At 42.5% G+C, this 19,252-nt stretch overlaps 1 protein-coding gene across 1 annotated transcript in view; it reads right to left on the bottom strand.

Annotated features, from left to right (window-relative positions):
• Positions 1 to 1,814: 1,814 nt before the first annotated feature.
• The window catches only part of LOC138977164 (visual pigment-like receptor peropsin), a 73,443-nt gene continuing 56,005 nt past the window's right edge, over positions 1,815 to 19,252 (bottom strand). The window contains exons 5-8 of the mRNA XM_070350074.1: positions 15,666 to 15,778; positions 10,080 to 10,301; positions 4,461 to 4,589; positions 1,815 to 1,976 (exon numbers count right to left, since the gene is read on the bottom strand). Coding sequence (XP_070206175.1) covers positions 1,815 to 1,976; positions 4,461 to 4,589; positions 10,080 to 10,301; positions 15,666 to 15,778 — 626 coding nt within the window. The remainder of the gene's footprint in view (positions 1,977 to 4,460; positions 4,590 to 10,079; positions 10,302 to 15,665; positions 15,779 to 19,252) is intronic.

Below are 19,252 nucleotides of genomic sequence, written 5' to 3'. Positions count from 1 at the left end.
GGTCTTGACCTATTTTTGGATCTAAATTTAGATCAGGTAGATCACCACATCATGCACAAAAAGACACGTCATTAGCAAACTAGTCAGACGTCATCATGAGTTTGTGTAAAACAAAATCGAGGCCGGAATCACTCAAGTTGAATCGAACTCCGACCAAACACCACGTAATAACTAGGTTAATTTATGCACTCGCGTGAACAAGAAACTGTCGAGCTTCACAGATGTCGTCGTTGGGTAGTTTTGGGTTTGTTTTACTATCATAGGAGGATATTTGAACTGTAAATGCACTCAGCTGCAACAAAAACGCAAAACGAAGGCTGTGAGCTGCACTGTGCCTTTAAGTGGTGCATAGTTTCATATCCAGCATTGACGATTGAGTAAAGTATTCGAATCGATGAATGCTGTGATTATGTTATTCTTGCAAGGTAAGACGATTTTTTAGGAACGTCTTGTCGTAAATTACTTGAGGAAACAAAAAGCACCGTTTATGCAGAAAATCCAATTCATTTACTCCAGAAATGTACTAAATGTTTTGATTGTGATAAATAATACTTTCTGGGGTTTGTGATGCAATTATTTCAAATTGGTTACGACGTGTATATTTGCCTCTGGGGCATTCTCAATGTTAACTCTACTTTTCCGTAGGGTTGCTATCTTCGATCCGAGAAAAAAAACACCATTTCCGCTCGGAGGATTTGAGCAGATTTTTGGTATGGGATGAACATACACTCACTTAATACAAAACGGCTGAGATAAAATTTGGGGTTGAGGCTTTTTTAGAGTGGCGAGTAAAAAATCCGCCAGGCTAGTAGAAACCGCATGGCAACTCGCCCGGCTGGCTAGTGAAAATACTGGTCAAATGCAACATTTTTGGTTGTAATATCGAGTTTCAAATCAGATGGATTTACCTTGGTATGCACCGGACCAGCAACATTTCTGGCGGGCTAGTGACTCTCTTAAAAAAAAATTGGGGGTGATTTGACCATCCCTGTCATGTCAACGAATGATTCGAGCACGCTGATTTGACAAGTCGGCAGAGGACCACCGCACATTTCGCTCACAGTCGACGTACTGTACAACACAATCTTGTCATTAGTTGCATGTAGCCTACGCAGGGCCGGACCCAGGGGGGGGGGGGGGGGGTTCCAGGGGTTCCGGAACCCCACCCCTGGAAAAAGCATGTACCTTGCTTTGACTTTTACTAGTTTTAGCACCAAAACAATGCTGCTCTTAACCCTCAAAACAAGGCCCAGAATGCACCAGATTGCACAGATTTTAACCGTTTTTCACAAATGTTCCGGGGGAGCATGCCCCCGGACCCCCCTAGTTCGCGCGCCTGCTTTGCAGGCGCGCGCTTGTGGCTTCGGCACTTCGCTGATTTGCCCCCCCAAAAAAGGAGGAACCCCCCCCTTACAACTCATTTGGTCCGGCCCTGTGTACGTACAACATCTCATCCTGTGTTTGCTAGAGATGAAGATGAAGATTACGACGATGATGATGATGATGATGATGATGATGATGGGTTTGGCAAGATTATCTGTCACAGAGATGTAGCAGAAATATCATTTTCTGCCCTCAGGATATGCATGATGTGTCGAACAGGCCCACACAAGATGATGATGATGATGATGACGATTACGACGACGACGACGAGGATGACACCGACGACAGCGGCGGTGATAGTGCTGGTGGTGATGTGCCAATTAGATGATGTCTTCAAAAACACTGACAACGAAACCTGAATTTTACACCCTCAGATATGTAAACACTTTTTACACACGTTTAATGCATGTGCGCTTGCTGCGGTTTAAACTTCAAGAGAGCAGAGAAGACGGGGCAGGGTTCTCCTCAGTTGGTTGTGTCATTTGCGGAATGTCGACAGTCGCCGTTTTTTGGCACCAGATGAGCGACAGATATTTGTTCCTGAAGCGCGTGCTGACGACGATGTACAGAAATGGGTTGATGCACGCTGACACCTGCAACAGAAAATACGGGTAACATCACTGAGATGTCATCAGATACAGTCGAACCTGTCTTTAACGCCCACCCATAGGGCCGACCAAAAGTGGTCGGTATAGACAGGTGGTCGCTAAGGAGAGGTGCATATATAGAAGAAAAAAATCGTCGGGGATCCTTTTGGGGAGTCGTTGTGAGCATGCAGATAGTCGTTATCAAGATCAGGACTGGTGCTCAGTTATATCCCTTTACATTTGTGGGTTTTCATTATATTTAGTAAAGTTTTGACTAAATATGTTAACATCGAGGGGGAATCGAAACGAGGGTCGTGGTGTATGTGCGTGTGTGTGTGCGTGTGTGCGTGTGTGTGTGTGTGTGTAGAGCGATTCAGACTAAACTACTGGACCGATCTTTATGAAATTTGACATGAGAGTTCCTGGGAATGATATCCCCGGATGCTTTTTTCCTTTTTTCGATAAATGTCTTTGATGACGTCATATCCGGCTTTTTGTAAAAGTTGAGGCGGCACTGTCACACCCTCATTTTTCAATCAAATTGATTGAAATTTTGGCCAAGCAATCTTCGACGAAGGCCGGGGTTTGGTATTGCATTTCAGCTTGGTGGCTTAAAAACTAATGAGTGAGTTTGGTCATTAAAAATCGGAAACTTGTAATTAAAATTATTTTTTTATTAAACGATCCAAATACAATTTCATCTTATTCTTCGTTATTTTCTGATTCCAAAAACATATAAATATGTTATATTTGGATTAAAAACAAGCTCTGAAAATTAAAAAAATATAAAAATTATGATCAAAATTAAATTTCCGAAATCGATTTAAAAACACTTTCATCTTATTCCTTGTCGGTTCCTGATTCCAAAAACATATAGATATGATATGTTTGGATTGAAAACACGCTCAGAAAGTTAAAACGAAGAGAGGTACAGAAAAGCGTGCTATGCAGCACAGCGAAACCACTACAGCGCTGAACAGGCTCGTCAGTTTCACTCCGTTTTGCACAAGCGGCGGACTACGGTCATTGTGAAAAAATGCAGTGCGTTCAGTTTCATTCTGTGAGTTCGACTGAGCTTGACTAAATGTTGTATTTTCGCCTTACGCGACTTGTTTACTTTATGTTCAGTTGACATCGTAATTTTCTTTTCTTACGACATGATGAAGCATTTATCGTGTGTAACTGTGAAAGCCACTAGCATAAGTTTCTTATGCTCTATTCACACGTGTACACAGCTCGTGATTGTTCCATAAATGTACAAGAAACAACTTTAAACCATGGACATTAAAGGCACACTTAGCTTCCCGTAAATCATCACAGACACTGTCAGGCTTTTACACACAGTACAAACACCCTTTCGTTTAAACACTCACCGCTTGAGAACATCCTAGGTGCGCTACGTAAAGAGCGAGCAATTTTCAAAGAATTTATTTTTGCGTGGCCAGCCCGATTGTCTGATCAGACAATCGGACGGTTCGTTTTGGCGCTACACCTAACTTTTGAAATCTAAATAATAAATTGACAGCTTGTTACACAAACATTATTAAATCATAAAAGAATTATTTTTTCATCAAGACAAGATCAGTACAACTCGAAGTTTTGAAAGTTTTAAAAAAGGTAGCCCGGAAGCGTGTCCCGCAAAACGTGTTTCTCGTAGCAGACGAATGTTCTGCATGTCGCCAGTTTCTTTCAACGGTCAACCGCAACCGCGCAGTTCGTGTGACTCGCAGCCGTTTGTTGCGTTGTAGATTCAGATACACAATAACGTGCTATTGCAGATACAGCGAGTCGCATTGAAATCACAAACTGACTATTAAATTGTGAAAAAAAGGAAAGTGGATAACACGGGTTCACGATGGCTCAGGGGTTAGATAAACCACGAAAACAGGTGTGTGGTTTACGCGAGCTAAATAGCCATTCAAACGAACTGTGTTATGTAATGCTATTAAATGCTATTGCAAGTGTGTTCGATAAGGTTAGAACTGCCTTTTCATGAGAAGATTTAAATCGTTCTGTAAAACATTTGAGACAGACTTGGGCTTTAAGTCAGCTCTATCAAAGACATCAAAAACGCGTGATGCCTACTTCAAGAAATGACGTCAAAACGCACAAAACCCTTTTCATGGAGAATGACGTCATCACACCCCGCGCTGTAAATGACGTCATGGCTTACCTTGGCCAGCATACCGGCACGGTTGGCCTAGTGGTACGGCGTCCGCTCCGTGATCGGGAGGTCGTGGGTTCGAACCCCGGCCGGGTCATACCTAAGACTTAAAAATTGGCAATCTAGTGGCTGCTCCGCCTGGCGCCTGGCATTATGGGGTTAGTGCTAGGACTGGTTGGTCCGGTGTCAGAATAATGTGACTGGGTGAGACATGAAGCCTGTGCTGCGACTTCTGTCGTGTGTGGCGCACGTTATATGTCAAAGCAGCACCGCCCTGATATGGCCCTTCGTGGTCGGCTGGGCGTTAAGCAAACAAACAAACAAACCTTGGCCAGCATGACGGGCAGAATGGTGACGATAGGCGGCACGACAGTGGAAAAGGAAGAGAACCACAGGGAGAAGAGGGTGTAAGGCGACCAGCACACGATGAAGGCCACCACCAATACAAAGCAAATCTGGAGAGACAGAGAAAAAAAGAGATTGCTGTTTATCAAACGCGGGTGGGTTTTGTTTTGTTTTCTTCATTTTGTGTGTGTGTGTGTGTGACAAAAAATGTGATATTTGACACAAATGGAAACAGTCAGTTTTCTACGAAGCCACGCTAGCGGACAGACAGACATAAACTTAGCACACTCAAAAAATTGCGACATTCTTCCTACCCACACTAAAACATTCAATCCCGTGTCATTTTATTTAAACGTGTGTGTCATTCCAGGCACTTCACTTAGCTGTCTGGCATTCTGGTCAAAGATTTCTTCTACAGGGATCCATCGCTGAAATAACGATACCCACAAAATTGAGCTGACAAAAACGTCAGGTACCAGTAAATAAAATTGATAAAAATTCATGCAGTGCTTTTTGTCATGGTAGGGGAAGGGCTCCTAATATGGACCGGCTCCTAATATGGACCACCTCCTGTTCTGACAAACTAACGGCGCTAGAGCGCTCAAAAAAGTTTTATTCGCTGTATTCACCCTCTCTGGATAACTTGCACATGTCAAAACAGAAATCTCAAAACCGTTAGGCTTTTTCTCTTTTTTTCACTTTTGGCAGCTTTCACTCTAAATTTGCCGCCTAAAACGGACTCGTTTCTGTCCACAGCCAAAGCTTTTATCACACAAAAATTGCTATATATGACAGCTAAGACCGTATTTGTTACATTTTAGCAGTGTTGACCCCGAGTTTCTGCTGCAAACAAAAAATTATAGCAAAATCTCAAAGTATGTGCGAGTCCCCTTATATGGACCACCTTCAACAAATCGAAGAAAATAAAAGCTAAAGGCTATTTTCATTAATTCATTAAGAAGCTTGCTGGAAATAACCTATAACTAGCCCTCGAGATTTAAAAAAAATGTAACAAAAAGTCTTCTTTTCGTGGAAGTTGATAATTTCACTTATTGGCTCACGTAAGTGTAGCCTATGCGATGCTAACTTTCGTCTGTCTGTGCGTGCGTGCGTGCGTGCGTGCGTGTGTGTGTGTGTGAATCTGTGATAGAAACTTTAACATTTCCGAGTCTATGGATAAAGCTCGCATAAGAAGATTACGTCTCGGTCAAAAGTGTTTGACGTGTGTGATAGAAACTTTAACATTTGAAGACGTCACATTATGACGTAAGAGGGTTAGACGTCACGCGAAGGAATTACTGAAAGTCTCGGTCATTGTTATTGTGAGCGGGCCGAGACTAGTTGGCAGATCTAGTGTCTCGCTTTCTTGCACAGTTTCACATATGCTTACTGTGTGTGTGTGTGTGTGTGTGTGTGTGTGTGTATATGTGTGACGGAGTGATTGAGTTTGTGTTACTGTTTGTCGATTTCTTACGTGAGCCTTGAAGGCTTCGCCTCTTGTTTTCATTCTGTTTTTGATAAGCTTCTTTAGTTTTCTGTTGTGCTTCAAATAATGCTCTCATCAACCCAAAACAGATAAATCTAGAGCCTATTTTAATTAGTCTGACTTGTACACAAAGTTGTATCATGTTATTTTGAAGTATAAGGGGCTTTTTACAGTGATTCGTGAAGGCCGCTTCACTGGTCCATATTAGGCGCCCAGGCTCCTAATATGGACCATTTGTGATTTTGTCTGTGTTTAATTTTTGCTGAATGTCTATCAAAGCTATTTCACTCTAATTAGGCCTAAGGGTTAACCTAAGAGAGAAGGACTACCAAACACAAAATGAAACTTCTTCGCAAGAAAACAAGCTAGTTATCAGCATGAAACAAAAAGTGGTCCATATTAGGAGCCCTTCCCCTACCTATCAAATTTGACGTAAACACCTCTTATTTGGTTTTGGTATTGGTATTATATCGTCCTGTGACAATAACAATAACAATAACAGCACTTTATTGTCCATTAAAATATTACATAAAAATGGAAATTTTTCTTCGGCACACCCTGTCTGCCTGTAAACGATTATAACAACAATTGTATAGGACGACACACATAAAACATAAAACATAAAAGGGATACAATCAAGGGATACGTTTCCCTCATGGAAGGGGGCCCGGTAGCTCAGGTGGTAGAGCACTGGACTTGTGATCGAAAGGTCGCTGGTTCGAATCCGGGCCGGGACGGACACGGGTCAACTTTATGTGCAGACCCAGAGACGGTATCCATCTCCCACCCCCGTGTCACCACAGTGGCACGTAAAAAACCTCGGTCATTCTGCCATAAGTGCAGATGGCTGATAACACGCAAACACTTGTGTATCTCATCTAAAGTCGGGTTAAAACCCGGGAACATGCCCCTAATGGCTTTGCCGTGAGGGCGTAAAACTTGAACTTCTCTCCCCTCATGGAAATTCGGGCTGCTTTCTCGCTCGGAAAAGCGAACTGCGACACAATACGGCGCTACCCATTTTTCTATTTTTTCTGCGCATGCGTGTATTCATGCTTCCAAGCCCACAGCTTTTCGCTGTGATTGTGGGATCTTTATCGTGCGCATGCATGCAGACGGGGGTGTTCGGACACAAAGTTGACTCTGGGAAATAAATCCCTCGCCGAACGTGAAGGTCGAATCCACGCTGACAGCTGATTTCAAGACACAGCCGCTCACCGACTGGGCTATTCCCCGCTCATGCGATCGACACCTATACTGGTAGCAATGGCATAACACAAGAACCACGCAAGACAGCCTAACAAAACAACGTGTTCTGGATAGTTGATTGATATTACTTTCTCTTCGTAAATTGCCAAGTTTTGCCAATCCTGAATTGTTGTCGATCGTTAAATCCGACCCTAACGTATTTTACAGATCGATTTTGGGGTACCCTCATTTGAGCGGCGATCATTTGACCCCTGTCATAAAATATTTCATCCCAAAAGGGTGACAGATAAACAAGTTGAGTGCCTTTACTGGTGAAGACAGTTTGAATGAAATGGCACGAGAATGAATGTTTTCAGTTGGGGTCGCAGTACCTTTTTGCTAAGTATAGTACATGACACATTTAACATTGTCCCTGCACTATCAACAACAATCGTTCCATGTGTCTGATCACTTAGAATTAAAAACCAAGAATTGTTGGTAACTGGAACGTTTAATTTTTGACAAAACAAAACTTAACAATCACTAGTACGTCGACCCAATGGCCTTTTCAGGAGACAGACAGACACACACTTATGATACAAGTAATGAACTTATCTTAGAATCGCGGAGGAAAGTCGTTACCAAGATGCCGTTGTAACACGAGAAAATTACTCCCACGAGATTTTTACTCCGGAGTAAACATTTCGTACGAAAAAGTTACTCCCTTTACAAAAAAAGCACTCCCCCACTCTACGAGAAAATTATTCCCCAAGACAGGTGAGTTCCGAGTAAACATTTCGTACAAAAATGTTACTCCCCTGACGAATAAATAACGAATAAATTACTTCACCCCAACACGAGCAATTTAATTTCCCATGCCAAGTGTACAAAATTTGTACTCCCTTGTCCCCTGTTAGTCTTGGTGGTGGAAGGCGTGGAAGGAGGGTAGCGCGACATTCGTGTGCGCGAGATCACTTATTGGCATTATCCCTTCGCCCGCATCCCATTTTTGCGTACGAGATTTTTACTGGAAGTAAAAACAAGTCGCGTAAGGCGAAAATACAACATTTAGTCAAGCTGTCGAACTCACAGAATGAAACTGAACGCAATGCAATTTTTCAGCAAGACCGTATACTCGTAGCATCGTCAGTCCACCGCTCGTGACAAAGGCAGTGAAATTGACAAGAAGAGCGGGGTAGTAGTTGCGCTGAGAAGGATAGCACGCTTTTCTGTACCTCTCTTCGTTTTAACTTTCTGAGCGTGTTTTTAATCCAAACATATCATAACTATATGTTTTTGGAATCAAGAACCGACAAGGAATAAGATGAAAGTGTTTTTAAATCGATTTCGAAAATTTGATTTTGATAATAATTTTTATATGTTTAATTTTCAGAGCTTGTTTTTAATCCAAATACAACATATTTATATGTTTTTGGAATCAGAAAATGATGAAGAATAAGATGAACGTAAATTTGGATCGTTTTATGAAAAAATAATTCCAATTACAATGTTCAGATTTTTAATGACCAAAGTCATTAATTAATTTTTAAGCCACCAAGCTGAAATGCAATACCAAACCCCGGCCGTCGAAGATTGCTTGGCCAAAATTCCAATCAATTTGATTGAAAAATGAGGGTGTGACAGTGCCGCCTCAACTTTTACAAAAAGCCGGATATGACGTCATCAAAGACATTCATCGAAAAACTGAAAAATAATTCCAGGGATGTCATACCCAGGAACTCTCATGTCAAATTTCATAAAGATCGGTCCAGTAGTTTACTCTCAATCGCTCTACACACACACACGCACACACACACACACACACACACACACACACACACACACACATACACCACACCCTCGTCTCGATTCCCCCCTCTACGTTAAAACATTTAGTCAAAACTTGACTAAATGTAAAAATGGGGAGTAAAAATTTCGTGGAGGGAGTAATTTTTTCGTGCCTTGGGGAGTTCTTTTCTCGTACGAAAGGTGTACTTGGAGTAAGAATTTCGTACGAAATGTTTACTCCGATCCGGAGTAAATTTTTCGTGGAGTAAAAAATGTCGTGTTACACCGGCGAGGTAAAGTTAAAGAATGAAATGGCACGAGATGTTGTCAATAATTCAACGTGCCCATAACCTACCATTGTTGTTTTTTGAGTCTGAACTTTGGAACGTTGGCAGTCCATCTGTTTTTGCATGTCTGATCTCTTTGCTCAAAATATAGCTCAGTGCAGCCCTGGGTGGCCGAGTGGTAACAACGCACTTGCGCTCGGAAGCGAGAGGTTGCGAGTTCGACCCTGGGTCAGGGCGTTAGCAATTTTCTCCCCCCTTTCCTAACCTAGGTGGTGGGTTCAAGTGCTTAGTCTTTCGGATGAGACGAAAAACCGAGGTCCCTTCGTTGTACACTACATTGGGGTGTTGCACGTTAAAGATCCCACGATTGACAAAAGGGTCTTTCCTGGCAAAATTGTATAGGCATAGATAAATATGTCTACCAAAATACCCGTGTGACTTGGAATAATAGGCCGTGAAAAGTTAGGACATGCGCCGAAATGGCTGCGATCTGCTGGCCGATGTGAATGCGTGATGTATTGTGTAAAACAAATTTCATCTCACACGGCATAAATAAATCCCTGCGCCTTGAATATGTGCGCGATATAAATTGCATAAAAAAATAAAATAAAAAATAAATCCCTGCGCTTAGAACTGTACCCACGGAATACGCGCGATATAAGCTTCATATTGATTGATTGATTGATTGAAAGTCCAACAAATGGTGTACTCGCCTTTGGCTAGTTATTCTGAAAATGTACTAGTCAGAGAGCAAACTTTACTAGCCAAACCAACAACTTGTTTCAGCAACTTTACTCGCATTTGGCGAGTAGATGAACATTTCTACTCGCCAGTAACATGTTTCTACTCGCCACTTTCAGGGCTGCAGTGGGTCTGATGGAACTTACTTTGGATACCAGAAGGTCCTGGTGACCCCGGGATGAGGTCGTCAAAACGTCACGCCTCGTTTTGAGGAAGATGCTGACGTAACATCCGGCTAGTACAATGAAATGGAACAGAACCCAGGAGGCCATCGTGTAAATAAAAATTCTTGTGTTAGGTTCTGTGGTAGCCCACGCCACTGAACAGGAAGTCTGCAAAGATGAAGAAATTTGATTTGACAAAGAAAACACACACACACACACACACACACACACACACACACACACACACACTCTCCCTCTTTCTCTCTCTCACACACACACACTCACACACACACACACACACACTCACACACACACACACACACACACTGGCACACACACACACACACTCACACAAACAAACACACACACACAAACACACACCCACACACACACACACACACACACGTACGTGTGTTGTGTGTGTGATCAACAACACTTTTTTTTAAACAAGAGCGGTAAGACACAGTATTGTCTGATTTAGCTTTAAAGATACCTTCTTTCTCCCATAAACCGTCTTGTAAATCATGACATATCTGTCCAACCTTTCACATGCGGTTACAGTATTAGTCCACAAGCCAAGTATACCTACCGTGCACCCCCCCCAGGGGTTGGCAAGACTGGTCTAGAAATGATCCCTAGAGTATCCTGAACACGAAACAAAAACTTTAACAGCAAAAAGTTGGGATGCTTAGGAGTTACAGCCCTTGACGTAAGGGTACCCTCTTGTGCGCTTACTGCGGCCGTTCGAAGTTTACTGTGAATCAACTGCTGTAAATGAACAAGAAATCTACCATGCACCCCTCCAGGGGTTGACGAGACTTGCCTAAATATGTTCCTTAGAGTGTTCTGAACACGAAACAAAAACTTAAACAGCAAAAAGTTGGGGTGCATAGGAGTTACAGCTCTTGATGTAAGGGTGCCCCCTCGTGCAGTTACTGCGGCCGTTCAAATTTTACTGTGAAACAGCTGCTGTAAATGAACAAGCAATCACACGAAGTATTGTTCAGTGTTTCTAATTTTAATCAGAGTCTTCTGAGCTGGAGTCATCCAGGCCATTCTGCAAGAAGCACTCTGTGTCGTCTTCCTCTTCTTCCGCATCTGAGTCAGGGACATCATTGAGGAGATCGTCAATGACAGTCTGGGGTAAGGTCAGCTCTTCTTCCTCTTCTGTCCAGAGTGGCTCTAAAATGCCATTGTTCATCACCCAGCCATGACCTTCTGTGGGGTTAGGAATGTCTGGCACAGGCTGGTCACCTCGCTTCCAGATGGCCACTTGATAGTTGCAGCGGCGAATATGTTGCTTCAGACTGCGTCGAGAAGGTGGCAAAGTAGCCAAGTCGACATTCTGACTGGCATTTACCACCTCTTCGCCACACTTCTCTTTCAGCAAGTGATGCCTCAGCTCATTAACCTTGCTGAATCGTGACCTGCCATAGATACAGCATGTGAAGGACTCCAAGTCATCAATTATTTCATCCTGCATGTCCCACGTGTTGCCAAGCTGAGCGAGCGTCTTCACAAATGCTGGCTTCTGCTGCAGAACCTTCACAGCCTTCACTTTGCCTTTGCCCTTGAAGGCGCTGGTTGAATCACAGCCTGTGAAAGCATGGAGAGACAACAGTGCAGTGCAGAAAGGCTGTGTAAGTCCTCTGGCTAGGTCACTGATGTCAATCAGTCGCTTCTTGTTGCCTTTGCCCGTGTCAAACAGGATTGTAACACCGTCTAGCTGAGGGGCAAAGTTCAGGAGGATGAAAAATACATCTGTGTCAGGACTCTTGACACGAATGTACTTGTACCCTTGATCTTGTCCATACTTGGAGTAGAGGATGACACGCGAGTCTGTTTCTTCTTGGGTAGACGACAAGGAATGAAGTTCTTGTTTTTCAATCTTTCTACCATCAGCTGATGAGAGCTTGAATGCTTGCCCTTCACAGACGAGAACGACGTTTCTCTCCTTGTGCTTTTCAGCAAAGGAATCCTTGCTCCAGACATCCAGTAGCAGTTTAATGAACTGCACTTTGTTATCTTCATTAGCCAGAAATGCCTTCCAGTCTGCTGGTCGCTTTGTGCTATCCCCTTTCAGGATGATCTTGTCACCAGACCCTCTTCTCTTTCGCTCCATGGATTTCACAGAACAGTCTTGGTACATATCGGTGCTGAATACAAAGTCAGTTTCTGGTGGTACCATGTCGTAGAGCTTCTGGCAGATCTGGCGAAAGTTGGGAGGAACTTGTTGCATTGCGTGAAATGTTGCATTGCCATCGATGATCATTAGAGTCTCATCAACAGGGGGGGGGGGGGAGGGACAGCGTCTTCCACAGTCTTCGTCAGATAGTGAAAAGCAGCGCTCTTGTCAGTCTTAGCCAAATAACTGTCTGCTGTCCCAAGGCTGTAAGGGACTGGAGTCAGCTGATAGGTCATGAGCTCTTTCAGATCCATGTTCAGATCGCCTTCCTGAGACTTCACGAGAAGTTGGAAGGCCACATTTCCTTGGTGCTTATATTCAGTCAATTTGTTTTGAGTTGACTTGAGTGTGACTCTTTTTGACGTGTCTGCCATGACTTTCAGCTTGAGACGTTTCACTGGCTCGAAGAAATGTTCTCCGGTTTCTAGTCTCTCAGTGATGAACTTCTCCTTCTCGCTTCTGCCTGCTGCTTCTGCACGTAGGACATCCTTCTCGATTTCAGCAGGTACTGTGGCACCTGATGACAGCATGATCAGTTTCTCTTTGTCATGAACCTCAAACGGGTTGGTGAAGCTTTCTACTGCAGCAAGTGTTCGTGCCACACTCTTTTCACTCCTGATGACTTCTGTTGGACGAAGGTCACGGTGTTGAGTGCCCAGTTCACTATCCTTTGTCATTCCAGCCATGTCCATAGTCACTTGCATGTACTTTGTTCTTTGGTGGGTTGTCCTCACCCACTTTTGGTAGGCTGGATAGTTTGAAGCAATTCCAGTGAGACCTGCACCAGCTGCGGCTGCTCCTCCTTTGCTCTTCGCATTGCGCATAAACGTCTCCTCCATCGTTTTGTCAACGGCACATCTGTTGCCAGGAATGAAAGACCTTGCCACGCTGAATGCCCCTTGCTTTAGCAGCTCGGTGGAACCTGGGTGTGAGAGCTCAATGTTGGCGATGAAGAGTCCAAAGAAGGTGAGGTACCTTGCATAGTTTTGTCCCCCAAAGCTGAAGAAAAGATCAGGCATCGCCAATAAGCACTGGGCATACAACTCAAAGTCATTCGCTTTCACAGCATACAAGAGAGACAGTACATGCCAGATGTGGTCCATATAGGACATCCAGAACTGGGGAGTTTTCCCGTGTTTTCCTTGCCTGACATCTTCTCTATACTGTTCATAGTCTCTGAAGAAGTCACTCGTGCCTTTGTCATCCAGCAGCTGTGCGACAGTGTCGTGCGTGGAGGCTCCTCTTGTTGCGGCAAGCAAGTTCATGGTTTCTTCGGTCATCTGGGGAAAATTTTAGCGAAGACGAGCAATGGCGGCACATGTTGCAAGCAATGGCCGACCTGGGCAGTAATATTTTGTTAATTTTTAATCAATGGAGACGCACTATTGTACTGCGATGTCTTTACAGCTACCACAATGTCGTTTAGAGCCGATTTATACTGTTTAACAGTCGAAATTATACAGAATATCTGCTACTTTTGTACAAAGTGGAACTTCGGAGGGTAAACTCATTTCGGGGGTAATCTCGTATCGTGACACAGGCACTACTGATGCCAAACTGTTGACCAATAACAGGGATTACTCAAGGTTCTACCAGGTTCACCGACAACTAAATTAAAAAATTGGGATCAAAAGAACATGATTTCTTGTTCATTTACAGTAGCTGATTCACAGTAAACTTCGAACGGCCGCAGTAAGCGCACAAGAGGGTACCCTTACGTCAAGGGCTGTAACTCCTAAGCATCCCAACTTTTTGCTGTTAAAGTTTTTGTTTCGTGTTCAGGATACTCTAGGGATCATTTCTAGACCAGTCTTGCCAACCCCTGGGGGGGATGCACGGTAGGCCTATCTGGCTTGCATACTATATCTTTCTACGCTGACACATACATAAACTCTACAGCCTGGTTGCCTTCTATGGGACAATTTTCTTCCCGAATCAATTAGTGACTGAAACAATAGACAAATTCCGGATATAACTCTGTCGGGTTTGTATGGCTTGTGAAAGAGTGAGTAGTACCCTTACATTTGCGCAGACAAACAGTCCCATGTGCTTCCTATACACGTAGTTGAAACGCACCTTATATAGAAATTTATAATGAAAGCGCTGCTAAAAATGCCAAAATGTGCACTCGATCGCTTGTACTTTTGAAGAAAAGTTAAATATAGAATGACGTCAAGAGCGAGAATGCAGAGAAATTACGTCTTCCATTACCTCTAGTGTGCTCCCTGCTTTCAAAATTCCAAGTTGGAATGTAGGCGGCGGAGACACACACAGAGTAAAGGATGATCTCCCTTGCTCATGACGTAATTTCTCTGCATTCTCGCTCTTGACGTCATTCTATATTTATATCTATATACGGCTTGTCTGTGTCTGTCTGTCTATCGGTCACTTCGCGATGCACGGCCAAAGTTCTCGATGGATCTGCTTCAAATTTGGTGGGCATATTCAGGTAGACCCAAAACACAATCTGGTCGATGAAAATTTTCAACACGTGCTCTCAGCGCGCAGCGCTGAACCGATTTTGCTTTTTCTGTACATCCATTCCCAGTAACCAGTAACTCTTCCTTATCTTCTCCAGTGTTTTGCGCGTTTATCTCCCTTCCTTCGTGTGGCGTCAATCGCGTCCCGAAGCCGGGTATTCCGCTCCACTTCTTCCCGGCAAAGCCGGGTACCCGGCGAAGCGGGTATTCATCTAGTTTATATGTTACAGTTATATATATATTAAAGGTCTTCAAAGGGGGCTTCCATTTTACTTTTCATAATTCGTTACACAAAACGAAATGAACATAATTGTATTTAATGTATTCAATCTTCTCTAGTCCTTGTCCTATATTGCATCCCCTCCCCAGGCCTCGTGTTATTTCGTGTTGTGTTGTCATTTGTTGTGACGTATCAGATTTTCTCATCTTCTGGTTTATCGAGTAATCTCCTGTCGTGATGTTCCAACTATGCATAAAGTTGTATCTTGTCTTGTCTTGCCTCTTCTAGTCTTGTACATCATGTATATCATTATTTTGTGAACCACCATTTGTGTGTGTGTGTGTGTGTGTGGGGGTGGGTGTGTAGGTGTGTGGGTTTGTGTGTGTGTGTGTGTGTGTGTGTGTGTGTGTGTGTGTGTGTGTGTGTGTGTGTGTCTGTCGGTCTGTCTGTCTCTGTCGGTGTCTGTTTGTCTGTGTATATATGTCTCTTTCTCTGTCTCTATACATGCATGCTAGCGTACGCGCATTTTTCCGTGTGGCAGTCTACATCATGCCTGACTGAGAGCATGTGAAATTCTGCACGTACATAAAAGCATCTCTATATCTTGCTGAGTAAGACTGCCCTTTTTCTCCCAAAGACTGTCCTACCCCAAAAGGTTCCAGAGCGTATGGCTTCGGCAGCAGGAGGGGCAAGGAACTCCAGGTGATGGATTGAAGCCAGATAAACACAATGGTGATAGCTGTGGTTAAACCTCGTCCGTCTAAACAGATTAAACACAACAACAGTTTAAAATAGATTTAACAGAATAGCAGTTTAAAACAGATGACGTATAACTCTGCGAGAAAGAAATGTCATCATCTGCTGACTACATAGGTCAAAGTCACGAAGAATGAACCGAAAACAACAACGAAAGTAGCATACAGCTGTGGTTAAACCTCATCCGTCTGAACAGATTAAACAGAACAACAGTTTAAAATAGATTTAACAGAATAGCAGTTTAACAACAGACGACGTATAACTCTGCGAGAAAGAAATGTCATCATCTGCTGACTACATAGGTCAAAGTCACGAAGAATGAACCGAAAACAACAACGAAAGTAGCATACAGCTGTGGTTAAACCTCATCCGTCTGAACAGATTAAACAGAACAACAGTTTAAAATAGATTTAACAGAATAGCAGTTTAACAACAGATGACGTATAACTCTGCGAGAAAGAAATGTCATCATCAGATTCTGCTGACTACAAAGTCACGAAGAATGAACCGAAAACAACGAAAGTAGCATGCTGTATGATACAATTTGTTCTTCTGGTTTATTTTTGTTATGTCCACCATAATTAAAATGTGTGTAATTTAGTATTGTTCTGGTCACGTAGTATAAGCATTTGCTTGAGTGCGTGTCCTAGTTGTATGTTTTGAATTGTTTCATGCGAAGAATTTTGAATAAAAAAAATAAAAATTAAAAAGAAAGAAAAAAAGTAGGATACAGTTGTGGGGGGATGGATTAGAGCCACTTGTTAATTATTTCTTGTTCACAAAAGCACAAATCAAAAAATTGCTCCAGGGGCTTGCAACGTAGTACAATATATATGACCTTACTGGGAGAATGCAAGTGTCCAGTACAAATGACTTAACATTTCTTACATACTGCTTGACTAAAATCTTTACAAACATTGACTATATTCTATACAAGAAACACTTAACAAGGGTAAAATGAGAAACAGAATCCGTTAGTCGCCTCTTACGACATGCTGGGGAGCATCGGGTAAACTCTTCCCCCTGTAGGCATAGATAAAAATGTCCACCAAAATACCGTGTGACCAATTACTAGGCGTCCTCGGGGACGCCTAGAATAATAGGCCGTGAAAAGTAGGATATGCGCCGAAATGGCTGCGATCTGCTGGCCGATGTGAATGCGTGATGTATTGTGTAAATAAATTCCATCTCACACGGCATAAATAAATCCCTGCGCCTTGAATATGTGCGCGATATAAATTGCATTAAAAAAAAAAATCCCTGCGCTTAGAACTGTTCCCACGGAATACGCGCGATATAAGCCTCATATTGATTGATTGATTTTAAAACAGATGACATATAACTCTGCAAGAAAGAACTGTCAACATCTGCTGACTACAAAGGTCAAAGTCACGAAGAAATAACGGACAACGACAACGAAATTAGCATTACATTTACATTTTATTTTAAATTGCTTTTTAGGGTTTTCAGAATGAGGCGCGGAACATGTACTGGAGCACATCCCAGAAATTGTGAACATCTGCTAAGTGCATAAATAAAAGCAACGAAGACGTGCTAGTTTTTTAGATGATTGATTACAACGAGAGTAGCGTCCATTTGCGCATTGCTTTTATTTTCTTCTTCGTCTTCTCTGTTCATGGGCTGAATCTCCCACGTACACACATGCTTTTGCTTGAGTGGAGTTTTACGTGTATGACTGATTTTACCCCGCCATTCAGGCAGCCATACGCCGCTTTCGAGGGAATTGCTTTTATTTCAATGTCATGACACGGGCTTGATGTAAGGCGCAGAATATTGGAACACATTTCAGAAGATGTCAACATTTCTGGTTTCTGAGCCCCCTGCGGCCAAAACCATATTTGTGACCCTCCACCACGGATTGAGTCGCATGTCACCTTTGCCTGATTTTCATATTTTTACATTTTCCTACATAGTTTTTTATGCTCTATCCAGTGGTGAAACCCGTTTTAGAAAAGAGCGAAAACTGTTTGAGTTATAAGCCTGTGACTAAAGTGACCCTCACACTGTTACAAGACATTTCCCGGACTTAAATTAAGCCTAGGCTAGCGCAGAACCGCGCGAGGTGACATGCGACTCATTTCGTGGTGGAGGGTCACATTTAAACTTGTGAAAACTTGTGAAACTTCTCGTAAATCCACAGGTAAAAATAACGAGTATACGTTTTAGTTTAAGTATGATAAATAATAACAAAAGCAGCATCACATTGTTTTTATTCTATTTTTATTTATAAGGATTTTAGACTTGATGAAAGGTGCAGAGGTACCGGAACACACTCCAGAGGGCTTAAACTAGGAACAAAGAGCAAACGTAATTTAAATCTGTTTTTGTTGTCATCCGTCTTCTAATCTGCACATTGCATGGAAGAAGCAAAAATGGTAATGATTTATTCAAAATTGTGTCAACATACTCTTGTAATTAGAAATAAAAACAATGAAGTTTTCTTTCTTTTTGTGGTTGTTTGTTAGTTCTAGTCTTTTTTGTGCAATGTATCCCAAGGTGCTTTTGTATTTGTCGCTGTTATTTGTTTAGTCTATGCTTTAGCAGTTTATGTTTGTCTGTATTACATGTACCGTACTAGTAAAAAAAACCATGAAATTGATGTTTTTTGAAGTGAGCATTCACCTCGCACACTCATCAGCACAGAAACCAGCAACACTTCAAAACCCAGACGCGCTCAACACAGTCTTCTAAACAAGTATAACAATGTATATACATTGATGTACATGATTCATTGGAAGAACAATCATATGTTTTCCGTTGTAAAAATGTTATTTGTAGGGGGGGAAATAAAAACCATCAGGAAGGTTAATTTGTGGAAACTTTGAGATTACTTTGATCGCAATTAAAATTAGAGACTTAAAAAAAAAATTTAAAGTTAGAAATTGGAACTCTTTTGATTACTAGAATACTTTCATGGAGGCATTCGCTTTGATACATGTCCATCAAAGAATACGCTTTGGTAACATCAAAAGTGCGTTCGGTGATCTCAGATTAGGTTCGATCGTCAACAAACTTAAAGGTACAGTCCTAATCGTGTTAACGATTCGACTCGCAATCTCAGATCGTTTATGTAGGATCTTCTTCTTCGTTCATGGGCTGAGACTCACACGTGGTGGTTTTTTTTTTGTTTGTATGACCATTTTTACCACGCCATTTAGGATCTTTTCCGTGCGAACTTAGCCTTGTGCTTGCGTGTACACACGAAGCGGGGTGAGGCACTAGCAGGATAGATATGAGATAAAGTGCTGTTCACAAAATCGCTGCCCATGTGAACAGCACAAACTCACAAACTAGTTTTAAGCGGCGATTCTCGCCAGGCTTAGCCTTTCGGGATTGTCCGGTCGTCCTCGTTGTTTTCCGGAGAAGGGAGGGCTAGAGCTAACAAATTAGGAAGGGCGATAAGAAAAGTCTGAACAAAATCGTTGACGAGTCACGGCCGAGTCGAGCAGTACTCAAC

This window comes from Littorina saxatilis, linkage group LG9 (genome assembly GCF_037325665.1).
Source record: "Littorina saxatilis isolate snail1 linkage group LG9, US_GU_Lsax_2.0, whole genome shotgun sequence".
In the NCBI taxonomy this organism is placed as follows: Eukaryota; Metazoa; Mollusca; class Gastropoda; order Littorinimorpha; family Littorinidae; genus Littorina; species Littorina saxatilis.
This window is presented reverse-complemented; position numbering and strand designations above follow the sequence as displayed.